This window comes from Nuphar pumila, chromosome 14 (genome assembly GCF_984573655.1).
Source record: "Nuphar pumila chromosome 14, dmNupPumi1.hap1.1, whole genome shotgun sequence".
In the NCBI taxonomy this organism is placed as follows: domain Eukaryota; kingdom Viridiplantae; phylum Streptophyta; class Magnoliopsida; order Nymphaeales; family Nymphaeaceae; genus Nuphar; species Nuphar pumila.
The window spans coordinates 87,222,201-87,240,789 of NC_143262.1; the positions used below are offsets into that span (position 1 = coordinate 87,222,201).

The 18,589-nt window shown below is 38.8% G+C and overlaps 1 protein-coding gene across 1 annotated transcript in view; it reads left to right on the forward strand.

Annotated features, from left to right (window-relative positions):
* LOC149817258 (uncharacterized) overlaps positions 1 to 18,589 on the forward strand; it is a 128,513-nt gene that overhangs the window by 66,795 nt on the left and 43,129 nt on the right. Inside the window, exons 13-14 of the mRNA XM_089987053.1 lie at positions 817 to 1,009; positions 16,846 to 16,934. Of these exons, the coding sequence (XP_089843179.1) occupies positions 817 to 1,009; positions 16,846 to 16,934 (282 nt within the window). The remainder of the gene's footprint in view (positions 1 to 816; positions 1,010 to 16,845; positions 16,935 to 18,589) is intronic.

Consider the following 18,589-nt stretch of genomic DNA (forward strand, 5'->3'; position numbering starts at 1 on the left):
GAGGACCTTATTGCTACTTGTGGAGGTCATTGCTGGTAGGAGGGAGGTTGCCGGAGTAACCTGACTTGACAGGAAGAGGGTCACCAGAGTACTTGATGCGGCTCAGTGCATGGAGGAAAAGGGACCTTGGGTTGAAGGTCTAAGCAATGATGAAAATGGACTTGGTCTTGATTGACCAAGTATGAAATATGACGAGAAAAGGTTGGGTGCATGGTAATTGCACACTACCCTCCTTTCATCATGCTGATTGTTGCATCTGCACCGACATCCACGTCTGTCTCGCACTATGTTGACATAGCTGCATTGGGTCTTCGGAAACACCCATATTACATATAGGTTGCATCTCCTGTCCATTTTTGTGCCTATGTCCATGAAGCATGAAATGCAGGACCTAAAGAATTGTTAATAAATAAGCCTTTTCAGAAGAATTTTAAAATAGAAGAAAATTAAAATGAAAAAAATATTTCTTGATGGTTTTGTGATATAGTCATTATATATGTTTGATAATGCAATAACTTTTGAACTGTCAAATAACTTTTCTTTAAATAATTTATGAAAATCTTGCTCAAATTGTTGTGCTTTACTGATATCCATGGGTGCGATACATAACTCTTATGTTGATTTTGGAACAACTAGAATCTAAGCCTGATATATCTTTATTTGCTGACTATAATGCATGAACTCTCTGGAAGAAATTGTCTATCTCTTATTTTTTGCTAGTTAGTATGTATGTATTACTGAAAACTGCTCACTGAACGACTCTTTTCTTGGTTGTGCATATTTCATTTAATTGTTGGCCTTTTTGTTTTATGCCAGGAATTTCATCACTGGGCTAAGAAGCTTAATGTCATTGTATATCAAGGAGAAAAAATGTCACGACGTTGCATTCAGAAGCATGAGTTTTATTCATCTATCAATACGGTTTTGTTTGATGCCTTGATCACAAACTATGAGCTTGTTCTTTTAGATAATTCTTTGTTGAGGAAGTTTAAATGGTCTGTGATAGTTAGTATGTTCCTTCTTTCCCCTTCTTTTAAATTTCTCCTTCAACTTTTGTTTCTGATGAATATTCTTTCTTGGGTAATGGAAGCAATTTTAGCATGTGGAATGTTGCTTGATGCAAAATAAAACATTGTCTTTTTTTTTTATTGTAACCTGTTAGTTGGTGTTCTTAGGTGCTGCCAATCTGATGCACCAAATTATTATTTGTTGTTATATTTTATTTGGGGATTAATTTGTTGATTATTTATTTTATAAATGCCAGTGATTCATATAAAACAAGAAGGTTATTTCATTAATATGGTTGAGAATGTTATTATCAAGAAAAAATCCTGGATGGATGCAACAATATCCTGCTTTCAACTGATTTAAGAATGTGTCATCCATCTGTCGTCCATATCCCTTCTTTACAATAGTGTTGGATACATCGATAAGATGTGCCTGTAATGACCAAAATAACCTCAAGATGAATGACAAGTACATGTAAGGACTGATACAGAAAAGGGACTAAACTACCCTTATACATATATTTTCATTAATATCCCTATTTTCTTTTGTGCACTTGCATACATTAGAACTTATATTTTCACACCCATCAAGCTCTATGTGCATTAAGTGTTAGAATGCTCAGAATGGAGAGTTTGAAAAATAGGAACTTGAATTTTGGGTATGAATGTGTCCTCATGAAGAAATCAATTATTTGATTTTGGGATGTCAGATATGGTAATTACATTAATCCAGCCAAGTATTTTTGTCTTGTTTGATGACAATCCACTTTTTGTGCTTTGTTCATTCACTGAAGTCTAGATTCTTTACTGTATGAATAGCACTTGTATTATCATGATGAAGTGGAGTTGGATTCTTCACTATACACCCTTATCATGAAGCAATTGTGGAAGCCATACCATTTTTGAAGTTGTTGGTGATATTGCCCTATATTCAGCTTCAGGTATTAATTTTGCAGCTCTATCTTGCTTCTTGTTGCACCATGAGATAGGAGAAGCACCAAGAAGTATGCAAAATCGAACAATAGAACACCTGTATGATAGAGAGTCTGCAAAATAAGCATCTGAAAAAGCTCGAAGCTCCAATTAGGAGGTTGAGGGAGGCACAAGTATATAATCCATTGTTTCTTTCACATAGTGAATCATGTGCATAACTGCTACTATATGTACCAAAAGTAGGTGCACCCGTAAATTGGCTTACTAGGTGTATTGCGTAAGTGAGATCAAGATGAGAACTGGTAAGCTATATGAGGCTTTCGACTAATTATGTGTACCACATAGGATCTGCCAACTCTTTCCCTTCATGCTTCCTAAGTTCAACATTTACTTCAATTGGAGTGTTTTCTTTTTGTCATCTGTCAATCATCAGAAACCCTAATGCACTCAACAAGAGAAAGCAAGAAAGAAGAATAAGAGAGGCTTCATTGTATTGCAAGAAAGAAAGTTACAACCATAAAAGTGGACGGCCCCTCTATTGTTACACTAAAAGATGAATATTGTTGACTTGCACCTAAGTGTACAAAAATATCCCTATAAATAATATTATTTTCACAGTAAGAGGATAGCACAAATGAATAGTAATGTACATATTACATCTCAACACTCCCCCCTCAAGCTTGAGATAATGCTAACAGAACAATTCCAAGTTTGGAGAGAAATATTCTAAAGTGAGCTAGAGGAAGACTCTTAGTGAGTATATCAACAATCTGCTCCTTGGACCCCCACATGCATGAGAGAGATAATTCCATCTTTGTAAGCACGTCTTGTAAAATGACAATCAATCTCAATATGCTTCGTTCTCTCATGAAACTCAAGATTCTTGGTTATATGAATTGCACTCATGTTGTCTTAAAATAAAGGAGTCTTCTCATGAATTAGAATACCATGATCTTTTAATAGCTATCTAATCCATATAACCTCTATTGTAACTTGGGCCATAGCCCTGTGCTCTGCTTCAACCATAGATAGAGCCACTCTTTGTTGTTTTTTGCTCTTCCATGAAATCAATGAGCTCCCAACAAACACACGAAACCCTGATGTAGATAGTCTATCTCTAGTAGAACTCCCAAAATCTACATCACGAAAGACTAGAGAAAGAAGAGGAGAACATCCCATATTGCTTTGTAATTTGTATCTCTGACATATCTAATTATCCTCAACACAGCAGCTAGATGCACTGACCTTGGTGCAGTTATGAATTAACTGACTATATCTACAACATAGGAAATATTTGGCCTGATTATAGTTAGATATATCAAACTTCTAACCAGCTGCATGTAGAGAACACAATCATCTAATTCCTCTCCATCTAATGCTCTCAACTTTGCATTTGCTTCCATAGGTGAATCTACCTTCTTGGTATCATTTGCAAGTCTAGCTTTTGACAATAACTCAATGGCATACTTATGCTGAGCCAAATACATTCCATGTCTTGAGGATGCTACCTCAAGACCCAAGCAATACTTAAGAATGCCCAAGTCTTTCATCTCAAATATTCTTGCAAGCTTCCTTTTTGTATCTTCGATCTTTTGAACATCATCCCATGCAATAATCATATCATCCACATAAAGGAGAAGAATACATTTTCCCTTATTTGAAGATGCCATAAATAGTGTTGGATCATGTTGACTTTGCTCAAAACTCAATGATTTACTGTTGAGCTGATTTTTCAAAGCAGGCCCTTGGAGCTTGTTTAAGACCATACACTGCCCTCTTTAGCTTGTACACCCTTCCTTAAGGATCTAAAGATTCTAAACATCTTTGTAGAAGTTGAAATGAAATGGATTCAACCCAATAAACATGCAAGAACACACCTTAATCAAGTAGAATACTTGATTAAATAATAGCACCACCCACACAAGGGTCAAATAACTTGTTTATTGCATAGAGTCTCTCTTGAAAGAGATAGAAAAATACAAGGCCAAAGAGGCCTATTTATAATACAATGAGGGGCCAAAGGGGGGAGCCCCATGTGGCTGTTGGGGCTGCACCTGCTCCAACAGCCATATGGAGCTGTCCCAATCATGACATAAAAAGTAAAAGACAAAAACAACAAAAAGTAAAAGACAAGAGAAATGAAGATATCTGCCTCTAATGGGCCGGCGCTTATTCAATAAAAAGACCAAAATACCCCTAATGGGTATTTCGGTTTATATATATATATATATATATATATATATATATATATATATATATCTTAACAGAAGTTTCATATAAACTTCTTCCAAATGTCCATTTAAGAGAACATTTTTCACCTCTAATTGTCACAAGCTCCAAGACTTAAGTGCAACCACAAAAATCAAGGCTCTAATGTATGTCATATGTGTCATAGGAGCAAACACTTCTACAAAATCAATGCCATACTGTTATCTATATCCCTTTGCAACAAGTCTTACTTTATACCCTTCAAGTGTGCCATCTCCCTTAGTCTTGATTTTGTAAACCCACTTGCATCCAACTACATATTTCCCAGCTGGTAGTTTTACAAACTCCCAAGTCTGCATTTTTTCCAACACATTTAGCTCTTCAACCATTGCCCTTTGCCATTCATCTTAAGTGGCTGTTTCCGCATAGGAGTTAGTCTCAATATAGGAATGGTTTAGTGCAAGAAAAGTTCAGTGTTTTAGAGAGAAGGTCTCATATGATACAAAACAAGTGAGAGGAACAAAAACACGAGAACTAAGACGTACTTTGAGGAATAGGAGGAGAAGTGGCTTGAATTGCATCGACAAAATCAACTGGAAGGGGATCATGATGTCTCTAAGAGTTCAATTCCTTCTTGATCTTCTCTTTCTAAGAAAGGTATAGTCAGCACTCCTTCCTGTCTCCTTAAATAAAGTTTGTCCAAACCTATCACTTGGCACTTGAGCATCACTCCTTTCACTTCTTTCTTGCTTTGGGAAAGGCATCAAGAAGGATATATTTTCCACTATGTTTCTTCCACCATTATTCTGCTCAAAGTAAGGTATATGCTCCATAAACTTCACATGTCTGGAAATCCAAATCTTTTTACCAATAGGATCATAGCACTTGTATCCCTTTTGTCCTTCAACAAACCCCAAGAAACAAAATTTCACAACTTGTGGAGAAAGTTTATCCCTATATCTCTTAGGCAATAGAACAAAGCATGTACAACATAACAATTTCATCATATTATAGTTAGGTGTTGCCCCATAAAGTTTCGGGTAAGGAGATATGCCTTTCAATACCCCAGATGGCATGCAGTTGTTCTTATAAACTGCTATACAAGTAGCATCAACCTAATGAATTTTGAGTACTTGACTAGTCAACAAGAGAGCTCTAATTGTTTCAAGAATATGCCTATTTTTCCTTTCCGCAACAATATTTTGCTCAGGTGTATGGGTTAAGACTTCTGAAGCATAATTCCTTTTTCTTATAAAAAGTTTTCAAACAAGCTACTAATATATTCTCCCTCTGATTTTGATGGATCTTAATTTTGAAAGAAAATTGAGTCTTAATCATCACACGACTTTCTAAAGATCTTTAACAATTCATTTCTATTTTCATAAAGTAAATCCTAGTGTATCTTATACAATCATCAATGAAAATAACAAAGATGAGCCTCCTTTGGACAACACTGACTTAATGGTCCCCCAGACTTATCATATTTACAAGATCGAAGGCCCTAACTGACTTAATTGTCCTAGACCCAAATGATGGGGCATGACTTTTTGCCAATTTACAAGTTTCACACTCCTTAACATGCTTAGATAAATGTGTTAGTTTTGGATCATGGATCCGACCCACACCACATTCCAAGGATCCACCTCGGGATGCGTGTGCGCCCCAAGAGGGCGGTGGCATATTGTAATTTACTTTTATTACTTGTGTAATGTTATACTTTGTACAATACATATAAATAATAAGAGAAAAAGGGTAAACCCTATTGCCGCCTACTCCTCTCTTCTCTCTTTACCTCTCTTTTGTCTATTGCAGGTTGATATTTCTCACATGGTATCAAGCACGGGCACGGAAATCGATCGTCTAGAAGACCCATAAGGCACTGACAGTATGTGCTTCTAAAGGACATAGGATTCCTTTTTTTCTCTCCTTTAGTCCTAGGTCACGTCACATTCGTGTTCCTTTAAATTCTGGTTCATGCGTCAAAATATTCTGCTGTGTGACGAAGGCGCTGACATTATTTTTCAGCACACGGCATTGCTGGTTTTCTTTCAATATACTGTCAGTACAGTCTGTACGAAATTACCCCATTCCTTTTTCCTACCTCTTACTTCATCCCATTATTCGTATAGACCATGGATTCCAAGTTGAACCCTAGTTTTCTTACTCATCTCATGACTCACAAGTTATCCCATGATAATTACTTACTTTGGAAGCGCCAGATTGTGCCTTTCATTCGCAGTCATGGTCTTTATGGGCATCTAGATGGGCAATCACCCGCCCCACCTACACATATTGTGCAAGAGATAACAGGTGAAGATGGGAAGGTTAGTCATCTTCGAACCACCAATCCTGCTTATGTTATATGGGTACAACAGGATCAGACATTAGTTTCTTATATCACTTCCACGCTTTCTGATCGTGTTTTACAAACTATTTCTGATGATCAATCTGCTGCCGAGTTGTGGAATGGACTAGCTCATTCTTTTTCTCAGGTTTTCGAATCTCGGGCTTTGCAACTCAAGTGGCAATTCCAATCTATGCGAAAAGGTAACAAAACTATTACAGAGTTCATGGGGGATGTCAGGGTGATTACAGATCAGTTAGCTGCCATTGGATGTCCTGTATCAGATAAGGATATGGTACAACAGGTATTGGGTAGCCTTGGACCTGAATACCGCATGTTTTGTACGACACTTCAGGTTGTCTCAGTTCTTCCATGTTTTGATGATCTTCAATCTAAGCTTCTGCAATATGAGGTCACTTTAAATTAGGAACATTCCTTAGATGATGCTCATCCTGTGATGATGGCACATACTCCTGTTCAAACAAGAGTCTTATTTACTCCTCCTCGTCCCAATGGAACACCTATGAACAAAGGAGGATTACTACCTACACTAGGTGGAGGAGGCAGTGTATCACGAGGTGGACGTGTCCCTACTTGTTTTCTATGCAACAAGCGGGGACATGTTAAAGCAAATTGCTGGTACAATCCTCAGAACCAGAACAAAACAGGGAGGCCAGATAGTCGCTCAGGGCAGAGGGCAATTCAGACGTTTGCACGCACTCCTCAGGGACATGTTCTTCCACAAGACGTGCAGAATATCCTTATGACTACTTTCAATCAGATGAACTTGCGCCAAAATGATTAAGGTATATGGTATATTGATTCAGGGGCAACAACACATGTTACTTCTGATGCAGGTAAATTTTCTCACTTGACTCCTTACATTGGGAATGACACTATAGTCATAGGAGATGGTTCTCACCACCTTATTTCTCACACTGGAAATGTCTCTCTTTCTTTGCATGAATCTCAATTACCATTGTCCAATGTTTTACTCACCCCTGCTATTCAAAAGAATATTCTATTTGTGTCAAAATTAGTTGATGAAACAAATTCTTCCGTTGAATTTACTCCTTTTCTGTTTCTCTTAAGGACCTTCACACCAAGAAGACGCTCGCTAAAGGTGAACGGCGCAGGAACATGTACGTCTTTGAAGAAGCCCATGTGCCTTTGAAGTCGTCGTCTACCGTAGTCGTGACCCCTTCAGCTCCTTCCTTTTCAACATTTTTGAGTCGATCCACAGATCATAGTTCTCCTTCTAGAGTCTTGAAATGTAATAAGCCAGACTTATGGCATCTTCGTTTGGGTCATTGTAGTCAAGTCTTGCTTGACAAGTTGTCTGCTAAAGGTTTAATACCCACAGTCAGTTTAGAGACGAAATGTCCAAGTTGTAACTTATGCAAAAGTCATGTACTTTCTTTTCATAGTATCAATAAAAGAGCCACAAAGCCTTTTGAAATTATATGCTCAGATGTTTGGGGTCCTGCTCCCATTGCTTCTCTTTCTGGATCTCGATATTGTGTGCTCTTTCTTGACTCTTACACTCGTTTTAGTTGGATTTACTTCATGAAAAACAAACATGAGGTTTTCAAGTTGTTCAAACAGTTTCATGCACTAGTCCAAAATCAATTCAATACCAATATTGTCTATTTTCAGTGTGATGGGGGGGAGAATACATATCTCATGATTTTAGTGAATATTTGAAGGAGCATGGCATCACACGTAACATTTCTTGTCCTTATACTCCTCAACAAAATGGGGTAGCTGAGAGAAAATACAAGCATATTGTTGAGACAACCTTGAGCATGATGCACACTGCAGGTATTCCTTTCTCTCTTTGGACAGAGGCTTTCCATACAACTGTTTACGTTATCAACAGGTTGCCCATGACTATCCTTGAAGATAATTCTCCGTATTATGTTCTTTATAATTGTCATCCATCATATGAAGACCTACACCCTTTTGGTTGCGTATGTTATGTTCATGTTGACCATTCATTGAGAAATAAGTTTTAAGACAGTTGTACAGTGCAAGTTTCTTGGGTATGCAGATGATTATAAGGGATACAGGTGTTATGATCCTCATACAGGCAAAATTCGGGTATCTAGAAATGTTGTTTTTGATGACAAAAAATTTGACATTCTGGGTTCGTCTTCCACAGATACACAGGACAGTTATGATCCTTGGCTCAGTGACTCACTTTTATATGATTCATTACCTTATGTGGATTCATCTTTATTGACAGACAATGAATCTCATACTTCCGATGTGGAACCACATATAGAAGACATTCCTCCTATAACGCCATCCTCACGTTTCTCTGGTCTTGTTTATTCTCGTAGGGCTCATCCAGTCAATGATGAGATTTCTCTACGACGTTCTACTCGGATTAGACACCCTATAGATCGTTGGGTAAGTTATAACAAATTTTCTTTGGATTTCCAAACATTTCTAACCAGATTTTCAAAAATACAGAACCTTCCTCCTTTCATGAGGCTGTACATTCTCATGCCTGGGTAGAGGCCATGAATGAGGAAATGGAAGCATTGCATGAATGCAATACATGGGAGATTGTACCAAAGCCAGACAACAAGAATTTTTTAGGATCCAAATGGGTGTACAAGATCAAGCACAAACCAGATGGCAATGTTGAGCGTTATAAGGCTCGTTTGGTTGCACGAGGCTTCACACATCAGTATGGGCATGACTACGATGAAACGTTCAGCCTAGTAGTAAAATCGGGCACCATCAGGATTGTCATTGCATTGGCATTACAACATGGATGGACTCTCAGTCAACTTGATGTTAAAAATGCTTTTCTGCATGGTGAACTAAAGAAAGAAGTTTACATGGAGCAGCCACCTGGTTATAGCATGCATGATTCATCCAATTGGGTATGTAAGCTTCAACGCTCTCTTTATGGCTTGAAACAAGCTTCTCGATCTTGGTTTGAAAGTTTTTCCACGGAAATCCAGTGTTACGTGTTCACTAAAAGTGTTCTGGACCATTCGTTGTTCATGTTTAAGAGTGATTCAACTACTACTTGGGTGCTTATATATGTCGATGACATCATTATCACCGGGAGTGATGAGGTTCACATATCTTGGGTTAAGTCTATGCTGATGGCTAAATTCAAGATGAAAGACTTGGGTCCCTTGCGATATTTTTTGGGTGTGGAAGTTGATAGTTGACATGAGACTATTACATTGAGTTAACATAAGTACACTATTGATATTTTACTTGCTACAGGGATGGAGAATTGTAAACCAATTAGCACACCTTGTCTTCTAAATCATAAGCTAAGTGCTAAAGAAGGCACCACTTATCATGATCCTACTGTGTATCGTCGAGTGGTAGGGATGTTACAATACTTAACATTCACTAGGCCTGACATTGCATATTCTGTCAATCAGGTTTCCCCGTTTATGAATGCTCCTACAGATGTACATATGGAAGGTGTGAAGAGGATCCTTCGGTATTTGAAGGGTACAATTGGAGATGGTTTGATGTATATCAAGGACACAACTTATACGTCAGGGCGTCGACTATTCACTTACACAAACGCGGACTGGGCTGGTGACCCTGATGAGCGCAGATCAGTTTCGGGGTATTGCATTCTTATAGGCAATAATATTGTAACGTGGAGTAGCAAGAAGCAAAAGGCAATGACGCGATCTAGTACTGAAGCAGAGTATCGTGCAATGGCAGCAGGAACAACCGATGTTACATGGGTGAGACATCTACTGCAAGAATTACAAGAACCAATTTCGTCCTCTATGCTTCTTTGCAATAATCAAAGTGCTATTAATATTGCATTCAATCCCATCCTCCATTGTCGCACGAAGCATATCGAGATCGATCAACACTTTGTTAGACAAAAGGTGGAAGAAAAGGAAACCTACATATGTTCGGTCAGATATGCAAATTGCTGACATCTTTACCAAGGGAATATCCACTCATCAATTTTGGGCACTCAAGGGCAAGTTGAGCATGATCAAAGATCATACTCAACTTGAGGGAGGCTGTTAGTTTTGGATCATGGATCCGACCCACACCACATTCCAAGGATCCACCTCGGGATGCGTGTGCGCCCCAAGAGGGCGGTGGCATATTGTAATTTACTTTTATTACTTGTGTAATGTTATACTTTGTACAATACATATAAATAATAAGAGAAAAGGGGTAAACCCTATTGCTGCCTACTCCTCTCTTCTCTCTTTACCTCTCTTTTGTCTATTGCAGGTTGATATTTCTCACAAAATGTTCAATTGCACACATATAGGTGTATAATATGGTTGTATATGCATACATACTACCCATTAGGGGTATTGTTGGCATTTTACTTTGTGTAATAGGTTGTGCCCATTAGGGGCACTTTAGTATTTTTACTTTTTACTTTTTTTCTACCAAGGACATAATGGTCCTTAGCCATTGGAGTTGTTGGGACCTCCCCAACAACTATATTTATAGCTGTTGGGGGTGGTTCCCAAGGACTCTATATGGCCCCTCTTCTCTATATAAAGGGGAGTAATCCCCTTGTTGTATGCTTGTTTCAAGCTCCCTTTGGAATACAAATAAATATTGTTTATGCTCTTGTGTTTCCCATTAGTGGCATAATGCTTGTGTTTGTATCTTGACCCATAAGTGATCCTCGGTGTATTTTGCAAGCACCTAAGAGGCATTTCTTTGTATTTCTTATATTTCATTTTTGTATTTTCCAAGCCACTAAAGTAAATCCAAGTGTATCTTGTACAATCATCAATGAAAATAAAAAAGATGAGCCTCTTTGGACAACACTGTTGAAGGCCCCCAAAGATCTGAGTGTACAAGATCAAAAGCCTTAATTGACTCAATGGTTCTAGACCCAAATGATAGAGCATGAATTTTTTGCCAATTTACAAGTTTCACACTCCTTAACATAAAAACACTTTAAAGTTTAAACTCTCTACTTCTATGAGAAGACGAAAGTTGTTGAAGTTGCAAACTAGAGATGTGACCAAACCAGAGTTACCGGAAGCGCCTAGCTTAGTGGGGAAGCACGTTTCCGAAGCACAAAACGTCGCACTTCCGAAACGCATTGGGAAGCACCGATTTTTTTTGGGGAGCACGTTTCCCTTTTATGGGAAGCGCGCTCCTTTGTGCTTCCTCTTCGTTTCCCCCCTTTTTCATTTTTTTGTATTTTTATTTTTATTTTTTTCGCTTCCCCTTCGCTTTTGGTTCGCTTTCGGTTTGCTTCCTAGGTTGTTTCCGGGACGATTCTTGATTCACTTTTAAATTGTCCCACGCTTCCTGCTTCCTAAAATTTTGAAAGTGCCCCACTTCCTGCTTCCGCTACCCGTATCTCTTCTCGTTCACGCTTCCTCGACTGGCAACCATTGACCAAACCTTTGATGCCATCACAGATAGTCATCCAAAATTGTTGTTTTTGGACAGACTTTTGATCCTCTTTGCAAATCCATGTCTAGCCAACTATGGCCAATCTCAATCCTCTTCCCTGATAGTTGATCCTAAGCAATGCAATCAAGTGGAGAAAAGGTAACACTGCAATTAAACAACAAAAGGTACATGGTGAACTTAAGGCATTCCATTTTTTCCCAAGACAAGAGGTAGGAGTAATAGATCCAATCTTAGAGATAGGTCTAGAACAATGTTGTGAAAAGCGTTGAGGCGTAGTGAGGCACTCCACAAAAAATTGAGGCGAGGCGTCAAGCATAAGCCTCAATTTTTTTTTGAAAACTTTAAAAAAATATAAAAGAATATCTAAAAATACAAATAAATAAAAAAATGCTTTATTGATGAAGCAACAACCAATAAGAAATAGAAAATCTCAAATAAATTCTAAAAAATATGAGATTAACATATAAAAGTAACTAAGAAACTGACTATATAATGAAAAATATCTGGAAACTAATTATATAAACTAATTATATGACTAAAAAATATCTGAAAACTAATTATATAACTGAAAAATATTTCTTCTTCTTCCAAAATCTGAAATAAATACTAAAAAATCTGAGATTAACATATAAAAGTAACTAAGAAACTGATTATATAACGAAAAATATCTTAAAACTAATTATATAACTGAAAAATATAACTTCGAAAATCTCAAATAAATATTAAAAAAGATGAGATTAACATATAAAAGTAACTAAGAAACTGATTATATAACAAAAAATATCTGAAAACTAATTATATAAACTAATTATATAACTGAAAAATATCCGAAAACTAATTATATAACTGAAAAACTTCTTCTGAAAAATATAATATAACTTCTTATTCTTCTTAAACTAATTATATGACTGAAAAATATCTGAAAACTAATTATATAACTGAAAAACATTTTCTGAAAAATATAATACTTTGTTCATGCCTCAGGCTGGCGCCTTGAGGCGCAGAGGGCCTCAAGGCGCGCTTTAACAACATTGGTCTAGAAGAACCATATGTAGTGAGAATGAAACTACTTAAGGGAGAACAATTGGCTAAGCTAGATTTATAAGTAGTCATATGACATGACACCCCTCAATCATTTAGACAGTACCTGCAAAAGAAATCCCAGAAGAGGAAGATGGTGCAAAATGGTGAGAGACGGCTGTTTAAGCTAAGATCTGTTGGATCTCTTGCTGAATACGCTGAGAGCCTGGGTCTACCCTCCTGATAATGACTTGTAAGCACTGCACACAATGGGCGAAGAGGGGTGAGCTCCACCACTTGTCTTCATCTCCTTTGGTTTTTCTACCTCTTCATCTGATGAAGCGACAAAAGCTCCTGCCTTCTTATTTTTGAGAGATGAACAAATATTTTTCATATGCTCAAGCTCCTTGCAGTAGTGACACCTGATTGAACTCATGTCAATCCTAAAGCTCCCAAATCTATCACCTTCTCTACCTCCACCCCTACCAACATGCTGTATAGACACAACCAATGCAGTCTCCTCGTATGGGCAAATACCAAGAGCGTTGTTCTTGGTTTCCTCAGCTATGAGCTCAGATAAAGTCTAGACCGAGGGAAGAGATGCTTGATGAAGAATCCCATTTTGCAAACTATCAAATTCAGTGCACATGGCCATCAAAGTATCCATGACTTGCTGTTGATCCTTGGCCTCATATTCAAGTTTCTTACTCCCCACACTACTTACATTTTGCACACTTCACATTAGGGAGCATAGGAGTAAGCGCATCCCACAGTTGTTGAAACTTTACATGGAGGGGTGCTGCTACAGGAAGGACATCCCATTGCTTTTGAAAGTCGCAAGCTGAATGACACTGAGACGCTATACAATGCACGAGCGTGAGATGTTGGCTATCATGCATAGTCTCTGTGTGTTGAGACATTACCTTTTGGGTAGTAGTTTGTTGTATAGATTGACAACGTTGCGACGAGTTACTTCTACACCTAGAAGAAGAAGAAAAAACATGGTGGTTCTGGTTAGAAGATGATTTGCTCTTCACTGCTGGAGATCATTTCTACATCCCGCGGTGGGGTACTATGCGGAGGCGCTAGATGCAAGAGTGCCACGACACGCGCTGGGCTGGTCACCCTGGGCAACAGAGGACATTGGCATTATTGAAGCGTGCATACTACTGGCCGTAAATACGCAATGATGTTGATGCGTGCACACTTGTTTGATTTGTCTACAAGATGAGGTCGTGAACAAGAGATCGACGAGATTGTTGTAGCCATTACCCATGTCGAGTCGTCCGTGGGAGTGTGTCACCATGGATTTCATTGTCAGCTTGCCTAGTGCACATGGGTGCAACTTAATTCTTGTGGTTGTGGACATGTTTTCAAATTATGTTATTTTAATACCTGCCCTTGCCACTAGCCGTTGCTGACACTGCGAAGCTGTTCATGCATTGGGGAATCCGTGTTAGCATTGTTAGTGATCGCGATGCTCGTTTCATTGAAAAGTTTTGGCGAGAGTTATTCCTCTTGATGGGGACAGAGTCACAGACTTACATTTCAACATAAGTTTTCATCCTCATATTGGTGGGTAGACCGAGCGGATCAATGACATGCTAGAGGAAGCTCCCTCTTCAAGTCTTCGACACTTTGTTAGTGCCAACCAGAGAGATTGGGTGGATTTGCTTGATATCGCCCAATTCAGCTACAATCTCTAAAAGAGTTAGTCATCAAGTCACAATCTATTTGAAGTTGCAACATCACAACAACCACAGACTCAACACTCTTGCTGCTCGAGGACGTAGGAAAACACTTTATGCATACCAGTTTGTCAGGAACTGGTAGGACCAGACAGAGTTGACGAAAGCTTATTTGAACAAGTCGACAAAGCGCATGAAGAAATGGGCGGATGAGAAGCATTGACCTGAAAAATTTCGTATTAGACACAAGGTGTTGGTGAAGCTCTTCCCCAAGTGCACTGCCATCTTTCGGGGACACCACCGAGGCCTCATTCGCAAATACGACGGCTCCTTCACCATCACAAAGCGTATTGAGAATTTGGTGTACAAGTTGGACTTACCAACAAATTTTCAGGTGCATCTAGTCTTTCACGTGTCCAACTTGAAGTCGTTCCATGAAGATGAGGAAGATCTACAACAATGCATACCTCAATGTGCTCCTATTCCACCACGCACGCCTTCAACAACCATCACAATGATCGAAGAACCCAAAGTGATAACGACTACCTGAGAGTGAAACAACTTGGGTGAAAGCTTCCAACATGAGGAAGCATCATCAACTTGTGGAGGAGTACCATGCTCGATTGATGTTGAGGACGGCAGCAACTTAAGTGGGGGAGCGTGTTTCAGACCGCTAAGTTTTCACTTTGTTTACTTGATGTAATACCTCTTTACTCTTTTCAAGTGTATGTAAGGGGGCTTTGCTCTAGTATCCCCTGTGTACTAAGAGATAAAGGACCCCTTTGTACAAGCTTTCTTGTGCTATAAGAAGTTATGCATTCTTGCCTTCTTGCTCTCTCCCTTCTCTCTCTTATTTTATTGTACATGCACGTGTTTGTCGAGTGACTGATTGCGCTCATTTGTTGCGTACTTGAGAGGCCAGCCTTTGGTGTTGGGGAGCACCGGGGCGAGTCATGGGGGCCTTTGCTTTAAGCCCGTGACACCTCTATTGTTACACTAAAAGTCAAAAACTGTTGACTTGCACCTAACTATGTGTACAGAAACACCCCTATAAATAATATTATGTACACAGCAAGGGGATAGCACAAATGAATGGTAATATACATATTACATCTCAACATCAATCTTGCCTTTGCTGCAAGATCTGCTATAAATTTTTGTCATGATAATTGGTACCTCTTCTTAGGTATGCAACTTAACCAAATGAAGTACTTTAGATTGCTAAATTTCCAAATTTGTTGAATTTTTAAAAATCTTTTGATGACTTATCCCTTATCTTAGACCCTTTTATATGACTTTCAGTGCACTTTTTAGAATATTGGTTTGATTGTTTCATAGTTTTTACTGTCAGGTTTCTTTGTCAGTCTCTTGCAAGCTTAGAGTTCTAGCATCTAAGTGAAGAATGAGTTTGATAATTTCATTTGGCATAAATGGAAGACAAAGCATCATTTCTCACTTGGCAATTGCATAAATGGAAAGACAAAGCATCATTTCTCACTTGGCAACAGGACAAACAATTTCAAATCACCAATCTGATATAATATAATGCAAAATTTGGTCTATGATATTTGTTTCCTTTTTTACTTATTTTAATATTGAATAAATTTATATGATGGGCTCATTTTGTGGAAACTCTTATAGATTAAACTCATCGCATTTGAGGCTTATCTAGTTATCTTACTATCTAATCATATATTTGGGACTAGTATATTGCCTGATTTATTGATCATGTTTCTGATTATTTTTAGATGCTTAGTTGACTATTTACATGGAAAAATTTGGTTAGTGCTAGTAGAAATTAAGTATGTTGACATATCAGAATTAGATTTTTGAATGTTACTTCGTTTCACAGATCTTGTGTTGACTATGATTTATTTGCATGCATATATAAGCATTAGCATGCATGTGCACATGTATGTTTGCATCTACATCACATGGATAATGTTGTAGATATGGGGATGCGGCCATTTTTGTGAACTTCTTCGAACATAATTAATATGCAAAGGGATATGGTAGAGAAGTGAACAGTAACCATGCCACGATTGTTTGGACTACATCTGCCTTGAATCCAAATGATAATTGAGGCATGCGTGAAGATTTATGCAAAATGATAATCAAAAGATCTGGGGTGGTTGTCTGTTTATACATGCAATTTTTTTCAAGCTCTTGGTTTTCTGTTCATATAGTTCATGATCTTATGATGATATTCTTTGGTCTATTCTCTCATTTGCTTGTTTCATTCTCGTAGTTGATGAGGCTCACAAGATAAAGAATCTTGATTGCAAGCTAACAAGTTCCCTTAAGCAGTTGGATACAGAATTTCGGTTGCTTTTGACTGTGAGTTTCATTAGCTTTATCTTACTTTGTTTTGTTGATTATTAACTTTTAGTCTTTTCTCTTAATGTGTATTGTCCTGCTTGCCTGCATGAGTTTGTTTGCCAATTTTCATTTGACATTATTATTTGTTATTTAATTCACCATCTCGAAACTTTAATAAAAGACAATAGAAAATCTCAACAAATCATAAATTACTTTACAATCATACCCAGTTTCAATGAGGTCTCACTGTGTTAGACGTGACATCAGTTGGCAAAGACAATAGATTTGATGCAATTTCAGCTATCCTTACTGGTTTAAGAGAGCTATTACAGTGATCAGCAGGAGATTTTGATGGATAATGAAGAGAGAAGAAAAGAAAGAATGAAGAGAATGGGAGAACATCGAAAAGTGTGTCGGACTATGTCACATGGGTGCGGGGGTGCGGCAGGGGCAAATATATATATAGGGGGTCGGGGGTTCCCCCGGCATGGGTCGGGCTCCAGTTTTTTTTGCTGGTGTGTTTGTTTGAAGACTTGTTACCAGAGTTACCAGTCGAGGAAGCGATACGGGAAGCGGGAGCGGGAAGCGAGGCACTTTCAAAAATTTAGGAAACGGGGAAGCGTGGGACCACTTAGAAGAAAATTCCGAACCGTCTCGGAAACGACCTAGGAAGCGAACCGGAAGCGAACCGGAAGCGAGGGGAAGCGAAAAAAATGAAAAAAATGGGTAAGCGAGGGGGAAGCGTGGGGGAAGCGCTTCCCATAAAAGGAAAGCGCGCTTCCCAAAAAAGGGGGACGCTTCCCCTCACGCTTCGGAAGCGCGACGTTTCGCGCTTCCGAAGCGCGCTTCGGGGAAGCGCGCTTCCCCTTTTGCCTAGGTGCTTCCGGTAGCTCTACTTGTTACCCACGTTCCGCTTGTTGTGTACTTTGGCTCAACGGGACAAAATTGATGAACCGAAAGGATTGGCAGTCTGAACGACCCAGCCTGCTGCGTTTTGCTGATTGTCATGATTCAATCATGTCTGAAACTCCCTGGTCTTCACGAAAAAAATATAAGGGAAAGGTTTGACGTGGTTTGTTGGAGAGAGAGTCTTCACGAGGCCTACGGCGCCACTGCCACGCCACTGCATAGGGTTCTTCAAATTTCATTTTATATACAGTTGCACACAGATGACAGCTAAAAGAAATTTATTGGATTTGACATGTGGAAAAGAGAGGTCTACACAAGGCTATGGCTAGAGCACCCATCTCGTCAGGAGAAAAGTGAATACTAATAGCCACCAAGGCTCTGCCACCACCATTATCATTTATTATGGAGAGAGGAAGTTAATAGTATGTTTTCCAACGCTGTGAATTAATTGTTTGGAGGCAGGAATAACATGGGATGCCAACAAAACTCGTCAGATGTTGACACAAGTGCCCCTTTATAAAACTAGAGAAGCAGCTCAGCAGATTTTTTTTTTTAAATTCCGCAGCACATTTCGTAGGGCAATTTTTTTTTAAAAAAAAATCCAAACAAAAATGGACTGAAATGACCCTGGGTGCGGTCAACGCACCCAGGATCAGGTTGACCGCACCCGGTGCCGCACCCGCACCTCCGTCGAGTCGCGTCGACGCGGGTGCGGCACCCTGCTAGCCGAATCCCTGTGACATAGGTGTCAGATGATGGCCTGA